This window comes from Camelus dromedarius, chromosome 21, assembly GCF_036321535.1.
Source record: "Camelus dromedarius isolate mCamDro1 chromosome 21, mCamDro1.pat, whole genome shotgun sequence".
Taxonomy (NCBI): domain Eukaryota; kingdom Metazoa; phylum Chordata; class Mammalia; order Artiodactyla; family Camelidae; genus Camelus; species Camelus dromedarius.
In genome coordinates, this window is record NC_087456.1 from 6,568,100 (window position 1) to 6,589,577 (window position 21,478).

A 21,478-nucleotide genomic window follows, 5' to 3' on the forward strand; every position below is an offset into this window, starting at 1 on the left:
CCGGGGACGGGCCCGTTCCCGGCCCTGCAGAACAGCTGTGACTCCCAGGTGATGTTCTAGAGCGCTGGCTAGCGTGCGGTGTGTTCCTCTGTCCTTGGCAGAAATGGACTCCTTCTGTCTCCCTGCCCTTCCTCCACAGCGCCTCCCCCTGGAAACTGTGACTGCCCATGTCGGGCAAGAGGGGAGACCCTGAGGTCTCCCGAGAGCGACACTGATTAATCAGGAGATTCTTGCTTTGTCCCACAAATGACTTATATGTCACCTTGAGCAAATTCTCCTCCACTCCTTTACTCTGCTACCAGGACCACCGTTTTCCCATCAGTGTTGAACTAAGGAGGCGAGGTGGACAGGAAAGACCACGGGATGTGAAGTCATGAGGCCCAGGTTCAATTCCTGGCTCTACTGTTCCTAACTGTGTGGCCTTGGGCAAGATGAGTCTATTTTCCCTCAGATAAATGCTTTCGTAAAAATCATTTGAGCCTTAGTGTTCTTACCTGAAAGATGGACATGATGACAATAATATCTACCATCCTGGGAAGTTATGATGATCAATTATAGTGAATATGTTGAAATACTTTGAAAATTGTAAAGCATTTTATAACCAGTGTTAGCTTTCAAAGAGGAGGTGAATACCGTTACCTTTCCTTCTCACATGGTAGTGGTGGTGATAATATTGAACAAAAGGTCATACACGAGAACAAAAAGTCTATTAAAATATAAGAGATGAGTATTAGCCAAAGTAAATACTGAGTCCACAAGGTTTGGGAGCCTGAGGGGCAGGAACAGCTCATTCGTGGTCAGTGCTGTGTAGGGCTAAACAGGGAAAGGATAAACCGGGCAGGTTTTAGGCTCAGAGAACGAGTCTGGTGAAAAAAGTAAGACTCAGAATCGTGGCAGTAATACGTAATATGAACTGTTGCCTTTCAGACCAAGTGCTGGGGAGAGTCAAAGGAATCCAGGAAGCCTGCATGGAGGAAATACTTTTTATTATAGCTACATGGATGAGTATATTCACCTACTCAACAGATGCTTTTTGGCCACCTTCTATGGGCTGGGCACTGTTCTAGATGGCAGAAATATGGCAGTAAATAGACAAAAATCCCTGTATTTCAAGGAACGTACATTTTAACAGGGAAAGACAGGCAATAAACCGGGAAAATAAGTAGTTAAGATGCAGTACATTAGGAGGTAGCAAGTGCTAAGGAGTTACAGATGAGGCAGGTAAGGAGGATAGGGAGTGTTGCTGGGGCAAGATGGTCTGTGATTTTAGATAGGGTGGCTTAGGAACTCCTTACTGAGAAGGGGACGTGGAAACAAAATCCCAAAGGAGGAAAACAAGATAGTAGGCAAGAGTGGTGGTGTGGATCAGGAGAACAGCAGAAGAGGAAGTGAGGAGAGAGCGGATTCCTTTTAAAGGAAGAGGCGATAGGATTTGCTGATGGCTCAGCTCTAAGGTGAGACAGAGAGAGCGGAGTCAGAGATGACCCTAGGGTTTGCCGTAAACACCAGGAAGGGTTGTCATTAACCGAAATGGGAAAGGCTGCATTGGCGGGGTAGGAGGAAGGTGAGATCAGGGGCTGAGTTTCAGACTCTGAGGCACCTGTTAGAAATACAGAGATGCCAAGTCGGCAGTTAGGTATGTGGGTCCGAATTTCGGTGGAGAGGTCCTGGCTAGAAATTTACAATTGGGAGTTTTCAGTGTATTGATTGTATTTAATGCTGTGAAACTAGATGGAGTCACAAGACAGAGAGCCCGAGTGGAGAAGAGACCCCAGGACGGAAGCTGGGGTGCTCCAGCATTAGGAGTTCCAGATGCCAAGCGAAGAAAGTGTTTCCAGGAGGACAGGGTGATCACTTGGGTTCAGCAAGAAAGATGAGAACAAGGAATGTGTTTACCATGAGACTGACACTACAGAGGTGACCTTGTTAAGACCAGTTTTGCCTGAGTTGTGTGTGGAGATCTTGACTGGAATGGGTTTAAAAGAAGTTTGGAGAAGAGAAATTGGAGGCTGTAAGTGTAGGCAGGTCTGTAAGGAGTTTTCTTGTAAAAGGGCGTCCAGAGCCAAGAGAGAGGGCAAGGGAAGGCCCCAGGCGTTAGGTTGGGATAAATCACGACATGTTTGTAAGCTGATGGGAAAGATCCACTAAACAAGGAAAACCTGGTGAGGCCAGAGGACGAGAAGAATTGCTGGAGCACTGCTGCTGAGTGGGCAAGAGGGACAGGGTCCAGACACGGACACGGGAGAGAAGGTGGCGCGAACGGGACAGAAACAGGCGGGTGGGCAAACGGAGCGGTGGCGCCCGTGGAAGGTCTCGCTTGTTGCTTCTATTTCCTGTCAAAGAATAAACATGGCCATCAGCCAAGAGCAAAAGGGTGGGGAAACCCCAGTTTCTTAAAAAATAAAGTATAAAAGAGAAAAGAGAAATGGAACCCCGGTTTCTTAAAAAAATAAAGTGTAAGGGAAGAAGAGGTGAAACTTATAGATGAAAAGAGACATAATAATTATCAGCTAATGTGTGGACTTTATTTGGATTCTGATTCAAACACTTAAAAAAAATGACATTTGTGAGCCAACTGGAAATTTAGACATTGAATGGATATTTGATAATAATAAAAGTTATTGATAATTTTGGAGGTATGATGTTCTTGAGGTTATGTTTTATAAAAGGGTCGTCTTTTAGAGACAGATGCTGAAATATCCACAAATAAAATTATACAATGGCAGGGGTTTGCTTCAAAATAACCAAACAGGGAGAAGTCTGTGTATGTGTGTATGTGTGTGTGTTAGATAATGTGTGATTGGCCTTGGGTCAGTAATTTTCGATGTTGGTTGATGTGCGTATGGAAATTCATTATACTTTTTCCTGCTTCATAATAAAAATTAAAACCAAGGGAAGAAGAATGGGGAAGGAGTGGTTAGGCAGTTAAGGAGAAAGGAGAAAGTATGAATTACCATCTGGGGGTGGGGTGCATTCGATTGTCACATGCCATTAAGGGTCCACTTGAGAGTCAAGAGCATGAATTTAAAATGAAGCCAGACAGCATGGAGGTACGTGTGTCCCCAGCCATGACCAGCTGCACGTGTGTGGGCGCAGAACAGGCGGAGCGTCGTGGGCGTAGCCCACCAAGTACAGGAGGTGCCCCCATGACACTGATAAAGTCTTGAAGGACCAGGGTCTCGTCTTTGCTTCAGTGACTTCACGGCTGATCTGACTGGCTGATTCCCCAGCCCACTCACGTGGGTTGACTAAAACTCACACTGTACCGCAGGTACTTTAAAATGATTTATTTGGAGATGCTAGGTGGAGGAAGGAATGGGGATTTATTGTTTAAGGAGTACGGAGTGTCAGTCTGGGAAGATGAAAAAGTTCTAAGGATGGATGGTGATGATGGTCGCACAACAAGGTGAATGTACTTAATGCCACTGAACATTACTTAAAATGGTTAGAGTGGTAAATTTTGCGTTATGTATATTTTATCAGTTTTTGTTTTTTTTTAAAGATTTACTTGGTTGCATCTACAAGAAAAGAAAATAGTGGGAATAGAAGTGGTTCCAATTGCCCTGTGTCCCGTGCTCCTCCTCCTCGGTCCTAAATAGTGGATAATCTTGGTCTGCACATCCTCTCCCCATGTGCTTGTGGCTGGGACAGGTGCACTGTTAATGCCCCTCATGAACAATGTCAGATCCCCGTTTTCACTTGTTAGCTTGTTCTGTGGAGGATGTCATTGAGGTCCATTTGGGAATCAAAGCATCATCTAAAGATGCAATGTTCCCGCATCCCTCATGATGATTCAGCCTTTGTAGAGTGCTGCCCTCACCCCCTCCCGTCTATCTGTCTGTGATCTTTCCCAAGACTCTTCCGTCTGAAGCAGGAGCCAGTCTTTCATTGGATCATTTCTTCTAGGTCCTAGTCACAGGACTAGGGGTCCAGTTGCTATGACATGCCTGTTTTATCTTCCTTACGAAGAGATTTCTATAAATTAAAACATTTCTCTGGCGAGGTCATGTTACCATTGCAAATTTGTCTCTCGTTCACAGTATAATTTAAAACCAAGACATATGGAATATATAAACTAAGTAGGGTTATACCTCTTTTTCCTCTTCGGCATAATAACAATTTTCTGAGGTAATCACAAAGAGAACTTTTAAAAGTCCCTTGTATGGTTTGCTCATCTTTGCATCTTCCACAGGGCCACTCACAAAGTAGTGGTTGGACTGTTGCTCTATTGCTGTGAGCTAGGCTTCGGCATGGCATCAAAGGAGTGTGGGCTCTGGGGATACCCACCGACTTTGGTTTGAGTGTGGGTTCTGCCACTCACACAGCTGAGAAACCCTAGGCAAGTTTTTTTTAACATCGCTAGGCTTCAGATTTCTAATGGGTAAAATCAGGATAATATTGTCTTCCTTATAGGAACGTTGTAGGGGTTAAAAAGGATGGTTACTGTAGGAGAGGATGTCTGTTCTTAATTTTCCCTCACTGCTGCTGCCTATTTTGACAAACATGGCTAAGAAAGGATTGGAATGTGGATAGCTGTGTGACCTTAGAGAGATCATTGACCATCTCTGAGTGTCATTCGCATTTCTTATCTGTTTCTGCCTCACTTTTCTCATCACATTGAATGATGGAATTCAGTTAGAGATTTCTGAGATCTCTTTCTTTTAGGTAATCTAGGATTTCTTTGACTCATTGGAGCAGATTTTTTTTGGAGGAGGGTAAGACGGGGGAACCTCAGGTACATAACATTGGATTAACCATAATTCTCACTCTCATCATTGGTCCATACATTTCCTGCTGGTTTTCTTTCTTTTATTCTTTCTCTTTCTTTCCCTCCCTCCTTCCCCCTCCTTCCTTCTTTTCTTCCTTCCATTCTTCCTTCCTGTTCATCTATCTGTTTACTTATTTATTTATAATAATATTGTAAGTACCTGCAAACCACCTACAACAAAAGATAGGTCTTTGATAATTATCGAATATCTAATCCTGCATCGCACCACAACCACCAAGCTATCCTGTCTATCTCCTCCACTACCACAAGTAATCGTTATCTTTTTTTTAATTGTGGTAAAATATACATGACATAAAATTTGCCATTTACACCGTGTTTAAATGCGTAGCTCTTTAGTGTTAAGTACATTCATGTTGTTATGCAACTAACCTTCAGAACTCTTTTCATCTTGCAAAACTGAAACTCTGTACCCGTTAAAGAGTAGCTCCCCATCCCTCCTCCCCCGGCAACCACCATTCTGCTTTCTGCCTCTGTGAAATCTGACTAGGTGCCTTGTGCAAGTGGTATACAGTATTCGTCCTTTTGTGGCTGACATTTCACTTTGCATGATATCCTCAAAGTTTATCCATGTTACAGCACACGTTAGAATTTCTTTCCTTTTTAAGGCTGAATAATATCTCATTGTATGTTTATTCCACATTTTCTTTATCCATTCATCCGATGATGGACACTTGGGTTGCTTCTACCTTTTGACTGTCTTGGATAATACTGCTGTGAACATGGTTGTGCAAATATCTCTTTGAGACCTTGCTTTTAATTCTTTGTAATATATAGCCAGAAGTGGAATTGCTGGATCATATGCTAATTCTATTTTTAATTTTTTGAGGAACCGCCATGCTGCTTTCCATAGAGGCTACACCATTTTCATTCCCACCAGCAACATAGGAGGTTTCCAGTTTCTCCACATCCTCACCAACACTTGTTATTTTCTGTTTGTTTGCTTGTTTTGGATATAGCCATCCTAATGGGTATGTGACAGTGTCTCATTGTGGTTTTGATTTGTGTTTCCCTAATGATTAGTGAGGTTGAGCATCTTTTCATGTGCATATGTCTTTGGAGAGATGTCTATTCAAGTTCTTTGCCCACGTTTTAATCATGTTGTTTGTTGTTGAGTTGTAGTAATCATTATTTTGAATCCTCTTTTCTTTCTTTTTTCTTTATTATAGTTTCATTGCATAGCACTCTAATTCACTTATTTTGCCTCCTTCATAATATTTCATTGTTTGCCTCTACCACAGTTTAATTATCCATTTCTATGTTGATGAACTTTTGGGCTATTTCTAGGTTTCTCCCATGGTGAACAGTGCGGCTAGGAATATTTTTGTACATGTACCAGAGTTCTTATGGGTGTTATATCTAGGAGTAAATTTGCTAAATCATAGTTTGTGAATGTTCAACTTGAGGGGGTGATCTTAAACTTTTTCCAAAGTGGTTGTACCCTTGTATAAGAAATCCTATGGCTCTTCAACCTCTTTCAGCACGTGATATCATCAGATTTAGTGTAAACTGATGTCTCATTATGGTCTTGATTTGCATTTCCCAGAGCACCAATATGTTTGTTAACTATATGCATTCTTGCTTGTCTCCTGCCTATATATCTATTGGATCATTTATCCTCTTATTTACTTATAGAACTTCTTTTGTTTTTTTTTTAATGGAGGGACTGGGGATTGACCCCAGGACCTTGTGCATGCTAAACAGGTGCTCTACCACTGAGCTATTACCCTCCCCATTAGAACTTCTTCATATATATATTATATAAAATTGAGGTATAGTCAGTTTACAATGTTGTGTCAGTTTCTGGTGTACAGCACAATGCTTCAGTCATATATGAATATACATATATTCATTTTCATATTCTTTTTCACCGTAAGCTACTACAAGATATTGAATATATTTCCCTGTGCTATACTCTTTATATATTCTTGATCATGATCCTTTGTCAAGTGTGTATATTCAATATCTTCTCCTAGGTTTTAATTTGTCTTTTCATACACTTTAAGGAATTTTTTCCAAGTCAGGTTTATTGAGGTATAATTTACATAGAATAAAATTCACTTTTGTTAGGTGTACATACAGTCCTATGACTCTTTCAAACATGTACAGTTATGTAACCACCACGATAATCAGATACAGAGCATTTCCGTCTTCCCATAAAGTTCTCATGTACCCTGTTTTGGTTAATCCTCCCACCCCCAACCCCAGCTCTTGGTAACCAGTGATCTTTATTAAGTACTTAGAGTATGTGTTTCCTAGAATGTCATAAAAATGGAATCATATAGTCTTAGTCTTTTGAGACCGGCTTCTCTTACTTAGCATGATGCATTGGAGATGCCTCTGATTTGCTGTGTGTATTACTAGATCATTTCTTTTTATTGGTAAGTAGTATTCCATTGTATTCTGTGCACAGTTTATTTATCCACTCGCCTGTTGGCAGGCATTTGGCTTATTTCTAGTTTTTGGCAATTATGAATAAACTTGCCATAAATATTCACATGTAGGTTTTTGTGTAGAAATATATATTCGCTTCTCTTGGGTGAATATATAGGAGTGGGATTACTGGATCATATGGTAACTATGTGTTTCATTTTCTAGGAAACTGCCGAACAGTTTTCTAAAGCAGATATACTAATTTTTGCATTCCCCCCAGCAATGTATGCAAGTTCCAGTTGCTTCACAACCTCCCCAGCACACGGTAGTGTGAATTCAGGGGACGGGGAGGTTTGACTATTATTCTAACAGGTGTATAATGGTGTTTCATGGTCTCTCACTGTGGTTTTAATTTGCACTTCCCTAAGGACTAGTGGTGTTGAGCATCTTTTTGAGGGCTTATTTGCCAAATGTATCTTCTTTGGTGAAGTTGGGCGAAGATCTGTTTAGATCTTTTGCTTACTTTCTATTGGGTTATTTGTTTTCTTGTTATTCAGTTGAGAATTCATTGTATATTCAGCAACCAGCCCTTTATCAGATTTGTATTTTTGAAACCTTTTCTCCCAAGCTGTGGCTTGTCCTTTCATTCTCTTAGCAGTGTCTTTCAAATGGCCATGCAGCCCCCCACACACCCCCCCCCCAGCCTGTCCTGGGTGTTCCTCCTCCTTGCTGTGCAGCAGGCTTCATGCTGAGTTCCCCACTATCACCAGCAGTCACCCTGGGCACATGTTGAAGATACTGGTTCTTTACAGTGTTTACTGTTCTGTCTGGGCTGGTCTAATTTTGCTGGAACGGTGAGTGAAAGCGCTCATATCCATCATGAACTTTCCAGAGTGAATGCCCATCTTTCTTGCATTTAGAGAACCTCTTTCTGTTCTCTTCTTGCTGCAGGCTTCAGAATGCAGATCCAGCTGTACTGAAATAACAGTGCCCGATTTTAGCTGGATTTTTTTTTTTTTGCACATTTGGAATGTGAGACTCAGTGAAGCAAGTTATCAAGGAAGGCTAACAAATCTCTTTTCTTGGAAATGTCATTGTTGAACACTCAGGATGCTCTTAGAATTGGGCAATTTTTTTCTGAGGAGAAATAGCTTTTTAAATACAGCTGAGAAAGTGTTTTAGTTTTTAAAAGTTTGATCAAAATTCTGTAATCTGTGCTAGCCTGTAAGGGAGTATGTTAAAAAATTATTTCCATCCAGTCTGTATTACTTTATGTGGTAGCAGATTTTTCTTCCTAATTTGTTCTACCAATGCCTAACATTAAATTGAATCTGCCAAGAGAAAGACATGAGGTATAAAAATTGGAAAGAAGGCGATAATATTATAATTATTTACAGATGGTATAATTAGTTACGTGGACTAGAGGGAGTCAACTGAGAACTATTTTTAATTAAGCTTTTTATTTTGAGACAATTATAGATTCATATGCAGCTGTAGCAAATAATAGAAAGATCCCTTATATTCTTTGCCCAGTTTCCCCCAATAGTAGTATCTTGCAAAACTGTAGCATAATATCACAACCAGGATATTGACAATATACAGTCAAGATAGAAAGCATTTCCATCATTACAAAGACCTCTCTTAGTGACCTTTTATAGCCATACCGATCTCCTCCCACCACCACCCCTCTTCTTTGACCCGTGGCAACTACTAATCTGTTCTGCATTTCTATAATTTTGTCATTTCCAGAATTTCGCATAAATGGACTTACACAATATTTAACCTCTTAGGGTTGACTTTTTCTACTCAGCATAATTCTTTGGAGATTTATCTAAGTTATCGCACGTTTCAATAATTCTTCCCTTTTTATTGCTGAGTCATGTTCCGTGATGCGGGCATACTGCTGTTTGTTTAACCATCCGTCCATTCAAGGATACCTGGGTTGTTTCCAGTTTGGGGCTATTATGAGTAAAGCCACAATAAACATTCTTGTGTAGGTTTTGGTGTGATCGTAGGTCTTTCTCTCTCTGGGATAAATGCCGAGAAGTGCACTTGGTGGGCTGTACGATAGTTGCATGCTTATTAGTCTTTCACGAAACTGCCAGACTGTGTTCTAGACTGGATGTTCCATTTCACGTTTCCACCAATAACATACGAGTGATCTAGTTTTCCCACATTTTGTCAGCATTTGCTATTGTCATGGATTTTTATTTTGGACATTCTGATAGATGTGTAGTGATATCTCACTGGGTTTTTTTTTCTTTTTATTGTGGTTTTAATTTGCATTCCCCTAATGGTTAATGATGTTGAACATCTTTTCAAGTGCTTATTTGCCATCTGAATATCAACTTCAGTGACATGTCTTTTCATGTCTTGGGCCATGTTCTAATTGGATGGTTGCATCTCTGCTGCCAAGTTTTAAGGTTCTTTATATATTCTAGAGCTCGTTCTTTGTCACGTGCATGGTCTCTCCCACTCTTCATCTTATTTTGCAAAGTTTTAAGTGTTGAAGTCCTGTTTATCTAGTTTTGCTCCTAGGGATCATGCTTTTGGCATCAAATCTAAGAATAGTTTGCCTGGATTTTCTTTTGTTTTTATTCTACAAGTTTGATAGATTTACATTTTATGTCCACCATCCATGTGCAGCCCATTTTTGTATAAGGGCTTAGGTTAAGAATCTGGCGGGGTGAGGGGGGTGGCTGTGTATCCTGTGGATGTCCAATTTTTCCAGCACCATTTGTTGAAAAGGCTATCATCCTCCATTGCTTTTGCATCTTTGTCAGAAGTCAGTTGAGCATATTTGTGCCATTCTGTCTCTGGGTTCTCTATCCTGTTCTGTCGATCTACATGTCTATTCCTCCACTAATACCACATCATTATGATTACTGTAGCTGCATAATGAGTCTTTCAGTTGGGTAGATGGATTCCTCCTATGCATTTCTTCTTTTCAAAATTATTTTCGCTATCCTAGTTCCTTTGTTTTCCCATATAGATTTTAGGATAACCTGTCTATATCTACTAAAAATCTCGCTAGGATTTTGATAGTGGTTGCATTAAACCAGTGGCACCAGTTTGGGGAGAATCTACATCTTTACCATTTTGAGTCTTCCAATCCATGAACATGGTATGTCTCTCCATTTATTTAGATCTTTGATTTATTTAGTCAGCATTGCATAGTTTTTGGCATACAAGTCCTGTACATGTTTTGTTCATTTTATATTTAAGTATTTAATTTTTAAAAAATGTATCTGTGTATGCATAGACAGTCTCTGGAAGGATGCACAAGAGACTGGTAATAGTGGCTCATGGGGAACAGAGGCTCAGTGGGACTGGGAGGCTGCAGGACAAGGTTGGGAGAGAAATGCACTTATGTCTACTGTACTTCTACTGTGTAGTCTTTTGAGTTTCATATCATGTGAAAGGATTACCTATTCCAAAAACAAACAAAATAATTATTTTAATGTTTAAGTAAGAACCTTAAGTGAGAGACAGAGACAGAGTCTGTGTTCCCTGAACGCTCAGACTAAATATCCAGGGGGAGGAGGCCCATGAACCAGGACTCAGGAGATGTTTGATTTTGTACTTCTTCAGAAATAGGCACTTATAGGATCATAGAATTGTGAGGTGAAAAAGTGTTAGCGGTTCCCTGGACCCACTTCTCTTCTGTGGCAGAGGAAGGACAATCTGGAAATAAACAGTTGCTGAGAAGAAATCTATAAGTGCTCCCCAGACGTTAAGATAGAAGAGAGAGAGCAGTTTGGGAGCTGGTGAGCAGCCCCAGGCACCCCCTCCCCTCCTCAGCCTGACCTGCTTTGCCTTCTTCTTGTTACTGAGGAGCATGTTCATCTGTCTACTTTGCCCCCTGACAGCCCAGGCCTCATTCCAGGGAAGCCAGCAGGTATCTGACCTTCTGAAATCTGGAGGCAGTGCCCCAGACGTGCCCAGCAACCTGGCCATGTCCCTATGCGTCATGGAGGCACTCTTCTTGCAGCCTGCAGGGTATCAGGTGTCTTTCTTGATCCCTGATCTTCCCCAGAGCATCAGGTGTTCCTCCTGGAAACTTCCTATCCCTGGGCCAGGTGGACAGTCTATGCACTTACTTCTCATTTAGCCTGAAGTCCTGAGAGCGGTGATAAAGGTATTGAGGTGATGGTGATCTCACTCAGCTTTAAGGGTTCTCTGTCTGTCTGTCTTGATGTCTGTCCATCTATCTTCAAATCACAATTCTCACTGGATCCTCACAGCAACCCCATAGGGCAGATCAGATCCTCAGTTTTCAAATGACAGTAAAATATTTGTACAAAGATTTGTTTTCCAAGTACTTTCCTAAAATTATCTCATTGCAGCCCCCAATACCCTCATATAGGAAAGGAAAGTTTTATTAACACAGATGTAAAAGATGACAATATTAAAGAGGCAGCTGTGAAATAGTGGGCCTTTGGGAGGACATATGTGCTTGAATCCTGACTCAAAGGACTCTTTACACGTGTTTCCTCCAGTGTAAAGTGGGGATAATAACACCCATATCCTTTGTCCTCCTACTGGGTTGTTGTCAGGATTAAATGACTATGGCTCAGAAGAGTTTTAAGAATTAGCATTCTAAGATTTCTCATTTGTCAACCCGTTTTGTCATTCAAAATTTATTTTTATTTTGAAAATGTTTTACAAAGAGAAGAGAACAATGTAGTGAACCTAAAGTACCCATCACTCTCTTCAACAATTACCAGTACAGGGCCGGTCTTGTCTCAGCGATATCCCTACCCACTCCTCCCTCTTTTGCTTTATTGTCCAGATTTCAAAAATGAAGTATGGCCCTAACATCTTCCAAAGGTGACTCATAGGGTTTAAAAATATTATTAGAGATTTGTAAGATTTAAACATATTTGTTATGTTTCAATTTATTGCAGTCATGACCCTTACTTATGCTCAGCTTGACCAGGGAAACCTTATCCTGGGTAGCTTCTGAGTCTTTTTAGCCTAACTCTTGTAATTGTTCACATTTGGTTTGCTTTTATGGTGCTACAAGATGTTCTAGACTCACCTTATGTATTTGCTGCATCAGACATTTCTCCAAGAAAGTCTGATTCCTCTGGAGGGATGGTGTATAGAGTTCCTAATCTGATTGCTAGGGGTGCTCACTCCTACTAGGATGATCCTTGTTTCTAGACCTTACAGAATAGGAAGTGTGTGGGGGTCTGTGTGTGTGTGTGTGTGGATGTAAGATGAAACATGTGGAGCTCATCCTGATACTCCCAGCTTAGCCAGGACTATATAATTTTAACCTGATCTCATCAAGCTTACATTTGTATCTTCTTTCAGCAGGAAACTTTTGTTTCTCAGTAACATAAATATTATTGCTCATTTGGTTTATCCCACAATACACATACAAAAGTCTCAGAATAACGATAACAATAATAATAATACCATAGTATCATCAATAATACGATTATTGGAAACAGTATAGGACTTTTGTTTGGGAGGGGCAGGTGATGGGGCAGTTCTTTTTACTCATAGGGTATATCCCTCCAAGGACATGCAGTCCAACTACTGTGGTTTAATTTCTCTATGTGTAGTTATTGTCAACCAACTGGACGCATGGACTCATTTGTTGCTTTTTCATTTTAGGAATTTATTTTAAAACTATTAATTGTGTCTTACAATCCAAAGTAAATCCACAAAACAAGGTATATTTAATGTCTCTGTTTCCTCCACCTCATTCCTCCCCCTCCCTATAGGTCCTTTAAATTTTATTTTATGCTTTAACTTTTTATCATCTTTTTAAAACATAAGCAAATACGTATATATCTTTGCATTCATTCCTCCTTTCTTAAATAAGTGGTAGCATATTAAAACCACTTTTTCCTACCATGTTTTTTTTTTTTCACTTAACAATAATCCTGGAGGTCACAACATAGGCATCATATAAGAAACATTTCAAAAAGATTCCTTGAACTTAGACTGCTGGGTGAGAGTAAATGCATACTTATTTTAATAGATATTACCGCATCTCCTCCTACAAAGGTAAATGTTACCGTTTCCTGCAGACGCCTTTTAATGTTAAAGCAAATGACGAAGTGAGATATGTTATCTGTACGGAGAAAGGCAAAAAGATCACCCAAAAGGACTGGAGCTGGGACTCGAGCCCTTGAAATACCGACTGATGGCCTAGTGGTGTGACCCTCTGTCCTGTACCTTCTCGCCATTTTACAAATGAAGAAACTGAGACACATGTAGGGAAATGATCCACCCTAAATGATATAACAAGCTAGAACTTAAAACCCATATCTCCTAATCCTAAAATTAGATCTCCTTTTAATATGTCATAGATTTATTTATGGTGAACTCATTTTGATTATCTGTAGATAGGAGAGAAAAACATAGTAGTTCTCCTAAGTGAGAAAATTAATGAGATAATTATGGGTAAATTCTCCCTTGAGAGTAGGAGGAGAGATTCTTCAAGATATGGCTTAACTCCTTTAGGTGACTAAGGATTCAACAGTTTGATTATGGTGTTGGGCCACAGTAATGATCTTATGGAGAGAGAGACGGTCCTCCTCCCCAGAGTCCAGCATGTTTAGGCACCTCGCAGAATCTTCCCATTTCTCGCAGAGTGCTTTGAATTTCTGTGAACAAAGGTGCCGTTATGCTCTGTAAAACTGCCCAAATGGGTATGGACAAAAAGATGTAATTTCCCAGTGAATGAACAAGCTGCAAAGCACAGAGCCTTTTCTTTTTCCTTCCTGGAGTGACCCTGGGGTTTTTCTTTGTGCTTGCTTTGCAACAGGTTGATTGACTTATGTGCAATTTGGGACACTGGAGTTTTCGTTTCCGCTGCATACTGGAAGGGAGCCTCCTCTGGTGTTACAAGAAGGAGGCTGAATGAGGCAGAGACGGTGAGTGGGGCCTGGGCCTGGGGCCTGTGTCTCAAGGGGAGGGGTAGTGTGGGAATTCTTGCCTCCTGCCCCTTCTCTTTGATGAGACAAGTTTCTTTGCCAGGCCCTTGGGTCTTCCGAGGGGACATCTCCTTCCTTCTCCTCGGAGTCAGCCACAAAGCCAGAACTCAAGGCTCTCCTTTGCAAGGAGGCTGGCACTGGGGAGACACTTGCTCCTTTTTCTCCAGCCGATGCTGTGAGCCGGCATTAGCCCTGTCATTGTCCCAACTGTCCACTGCAATTAAAAAATTGGGAGACAGCTGTGTTTGTGGCCCGCATTCCCTCTTAGCCTGGCCTGCACACCTGGGAGCCTCCTGAGTGACAGCCCCAGCATATGGGGGGCAGTCCGAGAACCGCTCCTCTGGGCAGGGCATTGGGCCTTGGCAGATGGGCAGCTGTCCAGGGCACAGTAAGCAGCTGAAACACATCCCTGAAGCCACGCCCTGTGTCCAGGGTCTACATTGTTCTGTTACTGGTTAGAATTTCCTGCTATTCCCAGCAACTCCTGTTTTAGTCTTAAGGCAGAGGTGGCAGGGGAGGACATGCAGGAAGCAAGGGCTACAGTTGTAACCAAGGAGTAATTGGCATTGAATCAACAAGCTAGCAGCCCAGAGGCTTCTGAGCCGGAGGCCTGAACAGAGAAAGGTTTCCCTTTTCCTGAGTTTGGGCATCTCTGCTTTATTGCTCCAGCTCCCTTTCCAGACGTCTTTTGTTCTCCCAGAAAGAGCAGGAGCTTCGGGCTGGGAGGATGCAGGCAGGGAGGGAGTTGAAAGTTAGAACAGAATATGCTGATGACAAGGCTTTTGGAACTGGACAAAATCTAGCTCTACTTGCTTTGTGACCTCAGGAAAGTTTCAAACCACTCTGAGCCTGATTTTCCTGGTTTATACAATGGGAATAATGAACTTCTTGTTGTAAAGATACAACTAAAGATTAAACATATAAAATACCACAATAAAGTTGTTTTAAAAATTACAAATAAAAAAAAAAATATAAAGAGCCCTGCACTGCCCGGCATATAACAGGTTTATAGTAAGTGTTCAGTAAATGAAAGGTATTACTTGTCATATCCGCAGCAGCTCAGACATACTTGTATTATGAAGGTAGTTTCTATGTGGGTTCCTTTAGGTCTACAACTTGCCATAGACCAGTGTCGGGTTTCGGGGAACACTTGGTAAATCCATCTGACCACAGGGCGTTTCTACCTGATTATTTTTATTAAGTATTGAACTTGAACATAGTGACAGTGGCGGGGGTACATGATGGCGGGAGGCATCTGATTGCAAAAGTAGTATCCAGCTTATTGTAAAAGGCATGTAAATCTATGTATAACAGCATGGGAACAGATCCCCAGGTTTGTGACAGAATCGGGAGTTCGTCCAGCTTTGTGTCACTGTGTCCCCTCTCTTGGCACTTTTTCATGTCCCCTCCCTACTTTCTATCTCTGTGTCCTGCTTAGACCCCTCCATACTCCTCCCTGGGCACGCACACTGTGGGTCACCTAAGCAGATCCCTGCCTAAGGGTCGCTTCACTGATGATAGCAGCATCGCTGCCAGCTGCACATCTGGCTGGAGCTGGAGTCACGCCTTGCTGCATCCTGCCCGATGCAGAGCAAACCTCTTCTAGCTGGCACCTCTGGGCACTTCAGATCTAATCTGCAAGCCCTAACATTGGTTCAGAGCTTTTATTTTTATACTGCGTTCCTTTATATTAGTTGTGTCCTTTGGCATTCAAGACAGTTCTGTGATGTGAGCCAGGCTGGTGTCACCATTCCCATTTGATTGATGAATAAACTGAGGCTCAAGGAGTTATTTCTCTGAGGACCACAGAATGAATGAGCAACAGAACTCACACTAGAACTCAGATGTCCCGAATCATGGGCCATTTTCCTTGCCGAGGCACCCACACATCAAGAAGGGTCAAAGGGTCAGAAGACTTTCAGACACACAGAGAAACTTGAAAAAAAGAAAAAAGAAAACAAGAGTGCCCACCTATAGCTACTGAGGGAACGAACAGTAAGTTCTGAGAGGAGGATGGCTGCTTTAGGTTCTTGAGAGGGTGGTAACAGTCCTTGTTACTATAATCAGCACTGGAGAACTCCCTGGGCGCAGGGCTTTGCATTTCCTGTTCAGTCCTCCTCACAGCAACCCTAGGAAATAGGGCGCATTATTACCTACATTTTACTGGTGACAGAAATATAGAGAGATGAAGGAACGTGCTCAGAGCCCCAGTAGTGAGCAAGTGTCAGCATGTGAATTCGAATTCTAGCAGGCCAGTTCTGGGACCTGCACAGTTGACCGTTTGGGTTTTCTGGGTGCTTTGGGGCTGCATAGCTGTTTCTAAGAGAGCTTCCTGCCAGTTCCAGGTAGGAATCTGATTTTGTCTCTCCATTCTGGAAGCCTCATAGGAGCAAGTCCTCTGTTGCTCTGTCCTCCTTCCCTCCAGCTCTTCTCCTTTTGTTCTGGGCCACTGCCATCTGGAGCTGCCCCAGGCATCTGCTCCCTCCCCAGCACACCCCTCCCTCCCTCCTCCTCCTGCAGCCCCAGTGTGAGGTACCTTCCTGCACTCAGACTCATCGCCCCCCTCCTCTCCGCAGTGCTCCAGCTCCCGGTTCTCACCGGGCACTCAGAGCAGACACCTGCCCTCTGACACCAGGCAGAGGAACCATCCAGCTTCCCCAGGCTTTCAGTTTCTCAAATGGAGCCATTTGATTTATTGCTTTCACACTCCTCAGCCCCTCTGCCTGTTGGTGAGAAGCTGGGCCTTCTCTCTCCAAAACCATTGCAACAGGCCGCTGTGGCCAACGTGGGCTCAGGACATACCACAGGCAGCTGACCGGGGAAGGGCCGTGGAGCTGCATTAGGAACTGTTTTGCCTCCCCACTCCTGGCCCCATGACCGGTTCCGGGCCCCTGAGGCAGCACTCAGGGTGCCTGTGCAAATACCCATACTTTACTCTGTAGCCAAGGAGTTTATTATTCATTCTTGGAGCCTCCCACCGCTGGAGCCAACAGCGTCTTTGGTATAGGCATCATAGCTGCCAGCATTTTGCACCAGACTTCTAGACAAATGGTGCATCTTATAATGCGGGAAGCGATCTTCTCTGTCTGTTCCATGCGCCCCGCCCCCTCCTCCAGGCTCTCATATTTTCCCTTCTCCTCCAGCCTGTAGGAGCCTGCCAGGATGGCAGTTGGATCCAGACGGATGTCTGTATTGGATGTAAATGCAGAGGGTGGAGAGAGAGGAGGAACAGATGCGCTCCCTCCTGCTGTCTTAGTCCCTTCCTCCCTGCGCCTCCTTATCACATCAGACAGGAGTCTTAAAAACGTAACTGGGGTGTGCTATCCTCGGAACACCAACAGCTAGACCAATATGAACAGCAGGATGGAAGTCACCTCAGAAGAACTGACCTGGCTCCCCTGGGGCTGACTCCAGCCAGATGCAACTGATGTCAAGGTCATGGGAAGAAGCTGGCATGAACAGGGGTAGAAGAGAGGGTGGAGGGGTGGGCAGTTTCCAGGAGTGAGAAGTGCTTTGGTTAAGGAGGCCAGGATAGAGGTAGGAGAGAGGGGAGCCCAGAGCTGCTTTGGCTGGGCTGGAATCTTGCAGGAGCCCCCGCTTCTCTCTGGTCCACAGTAGCTAACTCCTGTGTAGATAACCGTATGTTGGCTCTAAGAATGAATAATAACTCCTTGGCTGCAGAGCTAACATATGGTTATTTGCACAGGCACTGTGTATTTTGAAGGCCTACAAAGTAGATCTGTAGGTTCCGAAGTCCAGCTTGTTCAAAGGCACTTAGCAAAGCGGTGTATCAGCCATAACTTGAGGGGAAGGAGAAAGGACCAATAGTTTTTGAAAGCCACATTTGGGCCAGGCCTTGAATGAGATGCTATCCATATACATTAGCCCATGAATTCATTTAATATGAATTAATTTATTTGATTAATAATCATCACAATACCCTTGTAATAAACAAGTGTCTTATCCCACCCAAAGACTAGAAAACTGGGGCTCTGAGAGAGAGAAAACAAGTTGCTGAAGACCACGCAGAGGTAAATGCCTAAGATGGGACTGACGCTCAAGTGTGTGGCTCCAAGTCCACGCCCCTTCCGTGTGCCAGACAGATTATGCTACGTTACTTCCTCTTGAGGCCGCGTCTCAGAATCCATGTCTGGTGTGTGTCTCCGGCTCTGCATGGTTTCCTTGTTCCTGCCCTGTTCTGCTCTGAGCTGGTGCTCACTTCTGTGAAGAGCACAAGAAAAGGAAAGAAGACACTGCCGCTCACCCTCAGGAAGCTCAGAGTCTGGTTAAGGGGCTGGAGGTCATGTCTCTTTCCTCCACCCCAAGCTTCTCCAGTAGACTTGCCCCACCACCGCCCCCCAGCACCCCCTTTTTCTTTCTGCTTGAGCTCATCCTGTGGTTTTCATATGGCGTTAGACCCCTGGTCTGTTGAAACGGGGCTTGGAATCCCACAAATAGAGGGTGGAGAAAGCAGCTTAACATGAGTGATGTCGTGAGCAGATGGGTCCAGATGGTAGGTCCTCAGATGGACGGTGGCCTGGACTCAGGGAGCCTGGGAACGCATTGGTCAGTGACTAGAATGAGGAAGCTGGGGTTTGGAAGGAAGTTAGCTGGGGGTTGCACAGATGTCACCTTTTAGGAAAGCTGCCGAGAGAGACTGGTTCCAGGCTGTTCTTTCTGCATCATTCCCTGTGTACAGCATTTTGCAGTTTACTGTGGAGGTAGCGACTAGACCTACTGTCACTTGTTTTGGGTGACATACAGGAACTTGGCTCTAGGTCTTTTTTTTTTTTTAATGAATATTCAGTATATTAGAGTTATGAATCCCAAAGCCTAATTTTTTTCTTAAGCTTTTCATTTCAACTGACAAATTTAACAGTTCTCATCACAACTCTCATAAACATTAACAATCATTTGTTTGATTCCATCAGTAAACTTAGTTAAATTCCTTGGGACATTTGAAACTGCATTTATAAATGTAATCATTCATTTCCCTTTTTGAAGTATCACAGTTTTCTAACAATGTCTTCTGAGTCCTTACGAAGTTAATTCTTTTTTCTAACTAATATTTTTTGTTGTTGTAATTTTTGTTTTTTTCCAATGGAAGTACTGGGGATTGAACCCAGGACCTCATGCATGCTAAGCATGTGCTCTACCACAGAGCTATACCCACCCTCCTTCTCACTAATATTTAAATAACAGCTTTATTGAGATATAATTCACATACTGTACAATTCACCCAAATAAAGTATATAGCTCAATGATTTTGAATATATTCAGAGTTGGATCCCCATCACCACAATTAACTTTAGAACATTTTCATTACCTTCTCCTTCCACAAAAAAACAAACCCATACCCATTATCAGTCACTCCTCTTCCCCACCAGTCCTTGTCTTCTCCTGGCCCTAGGCAATCATTAATCTATTTTCTACCTGTATAGATTTGCCTATTCCAGAAATTTCATACAAATGGAATCGTATGACATATAGTTTTTTGTTTCTGGCTTCTTTTACTTAGCAGGATGTTTTCAGGGTTCATCTGTGTTGTAGCATGTGTCCATACTTGGTTCCTTTTTATGGCTGAATAATATTCCATTATTTATAGATATACCACATTTTATTTCTCTATCATCAGTTGATGAACATTTGGGTTGTTTCCACTTTTTGGCTCTCATAAGTTATACTGCTGGAAACATTCATGTACAGGTTTTCTTGTGGACATATGTTTTCAGTTCTTTTTGGTTATATAACCAAGAGTGGAATTGCTGGATCATATGGTAGTTCTGTTTCACCTTTTGAGGAACCTGAGGTCTTTTCCTACTAAATCCAAGCCTCCCTTTGAGGTCTTCTGCCTTCAGTCTCTGTCTTCTCTCCCACTCAGGTCCCTCCTTCTTACCCTCCTCAAATCTTGGGCTGCACCCTTGGGGACAGTGGATTATGTCACATAGGAGTAGGAGTCCTTCCTCCTCTAGTCTTCCGCTGAGCCACTTCCCTTTTCCAACAGGCCAGGGGAGCGGGCTCTGCTACCCCAGGCATCTTCTTCCCCACTTGGAGAGGGGTGGGTTGCTTCACAGTCCTCGCTCCTCTCTCTCCAGCTGTGAAGAAGATGTGTGTTGAATTGCTGTGAAACTTTCTCCCTGAGGTTAGAAGACAGGGAGATGAGTGAGAAGCTGGTTCTTGAGTTGTAGAGAGGTGGGGATCCTCTTCTCCTCCCTGGAGGTAGCAGAATTCCTCCCCAGCCCGAGGGAAGGTTGTTTCCTGTATCTTTAGCTGGTGGCTCCAAGGTGGAGGCTGTCTGCATAGCCTGCATGTTAACTTCTGTTTCCTTTACAATCTGCTTTATCTGCTAATAAGGGGACTGGTCAGAGCTCAGTTAACTCCAAGTAGGTCCAGTGAGTGGAGCTGGAATAATGAAATTCACAGATATCCATTGAAGGCAGCCCCTGCGCAGCATGTCAGAGCAGCTGCTCAGACTACATTTGAGAGTCTTTTCCATTCTATGTATGTTTGCTAGTCCTGCCTCTCTCAGAGGATGAGCGAATCAGCAACAATAATAATGAGAAAATGCGCAGCCCCAAAGAACCTCAGACAGCTGGCCGGGTTGTAGCAGCAGCGATGCTCCTCCCAGTGTGCCCAGCAACTGCCACCCTGTGTGACAGGCTGTCCAGGGCTGGGGTCAAAGAGGCAGGATGAAACAGCAACCCCTCTTCCTCCATGTACCAGGCTGTATGTACAGGGATGTTCATTGCAGCACTGCTGTGACGGGGAAAAAATAAAGAAAAAAAATCTAAAGGTCCACTACAAGCAAGTGGTTAAAAGATTTGTGGTAGACCCACACTACACAGTGAAGAAGCAGAAGGCAGCAGGTCTCCATGGCCAAGCTCCGTGTCTTAGTGACCCCACCAGCCACGCCCCGGCAGCGAGGTGCAGGTAGCTCCCACCCTAGAAGGGGGCACGTTCCTGGTGGGTGCAGCCTTCGTGTGGGGCCTGGCTGCCTGGCGGCTTATGAGCACCAGAGTGCCTGGCAAGTGCTTTGTGCCCCAGAGAGCCTGTTGTGAACATGAGAAATTCACTAGATATTCATGGTGGGCCCCTTGAGGGAAAGGTCCCTTCCCCCTTTCTTCCTTCCTGTCCCCACCCTCCCTCCCCCTCTGCCCAACTTAATAAATAGCCAACTGGTTCAGGTTTCAACCTATAGATTAGTTCTGGATGTTGAGTGGGAAACAGCTGTTTTTAGCCAAATCCTTAATCCTAAACCCAGGTGTCCCCCTCCACCTGCTCCCCAGGTGGGAATCAGGGCCACCTGATACATTGTCCCCCCACCCCCTACTCCTGCTGAGACCCCGTGGCCTCTGTGAACTTAGCC

General features: G+C 43.3%; 1 protein-coding gene across 18 annotated transcripts in view; it reads left to right on the forward strand.

Annotated features, from left to right (window-relative positions):
• The window catches only part of NFASC (neurofascin), a 175,465-nt gene that overhangs the window by 66,088 nt on the left and 87,899 nt on the right, over positions 1–21,478 (forward strand). For all 18 annotated transcript variants that reach the window (XM_031438737.2, XM_031438744.2, XM_031438746.2 and 15 more), the window contains exon 2: positions 13,944–14,052. In XM_031438737.2, the coding sequence (XP_031294597.2) occupies positions 13,944–14,052 (109 nt within the window). The remainder of the gene's footprint in view (positions 1–13,943; positions 14,053–21,478) is intronic.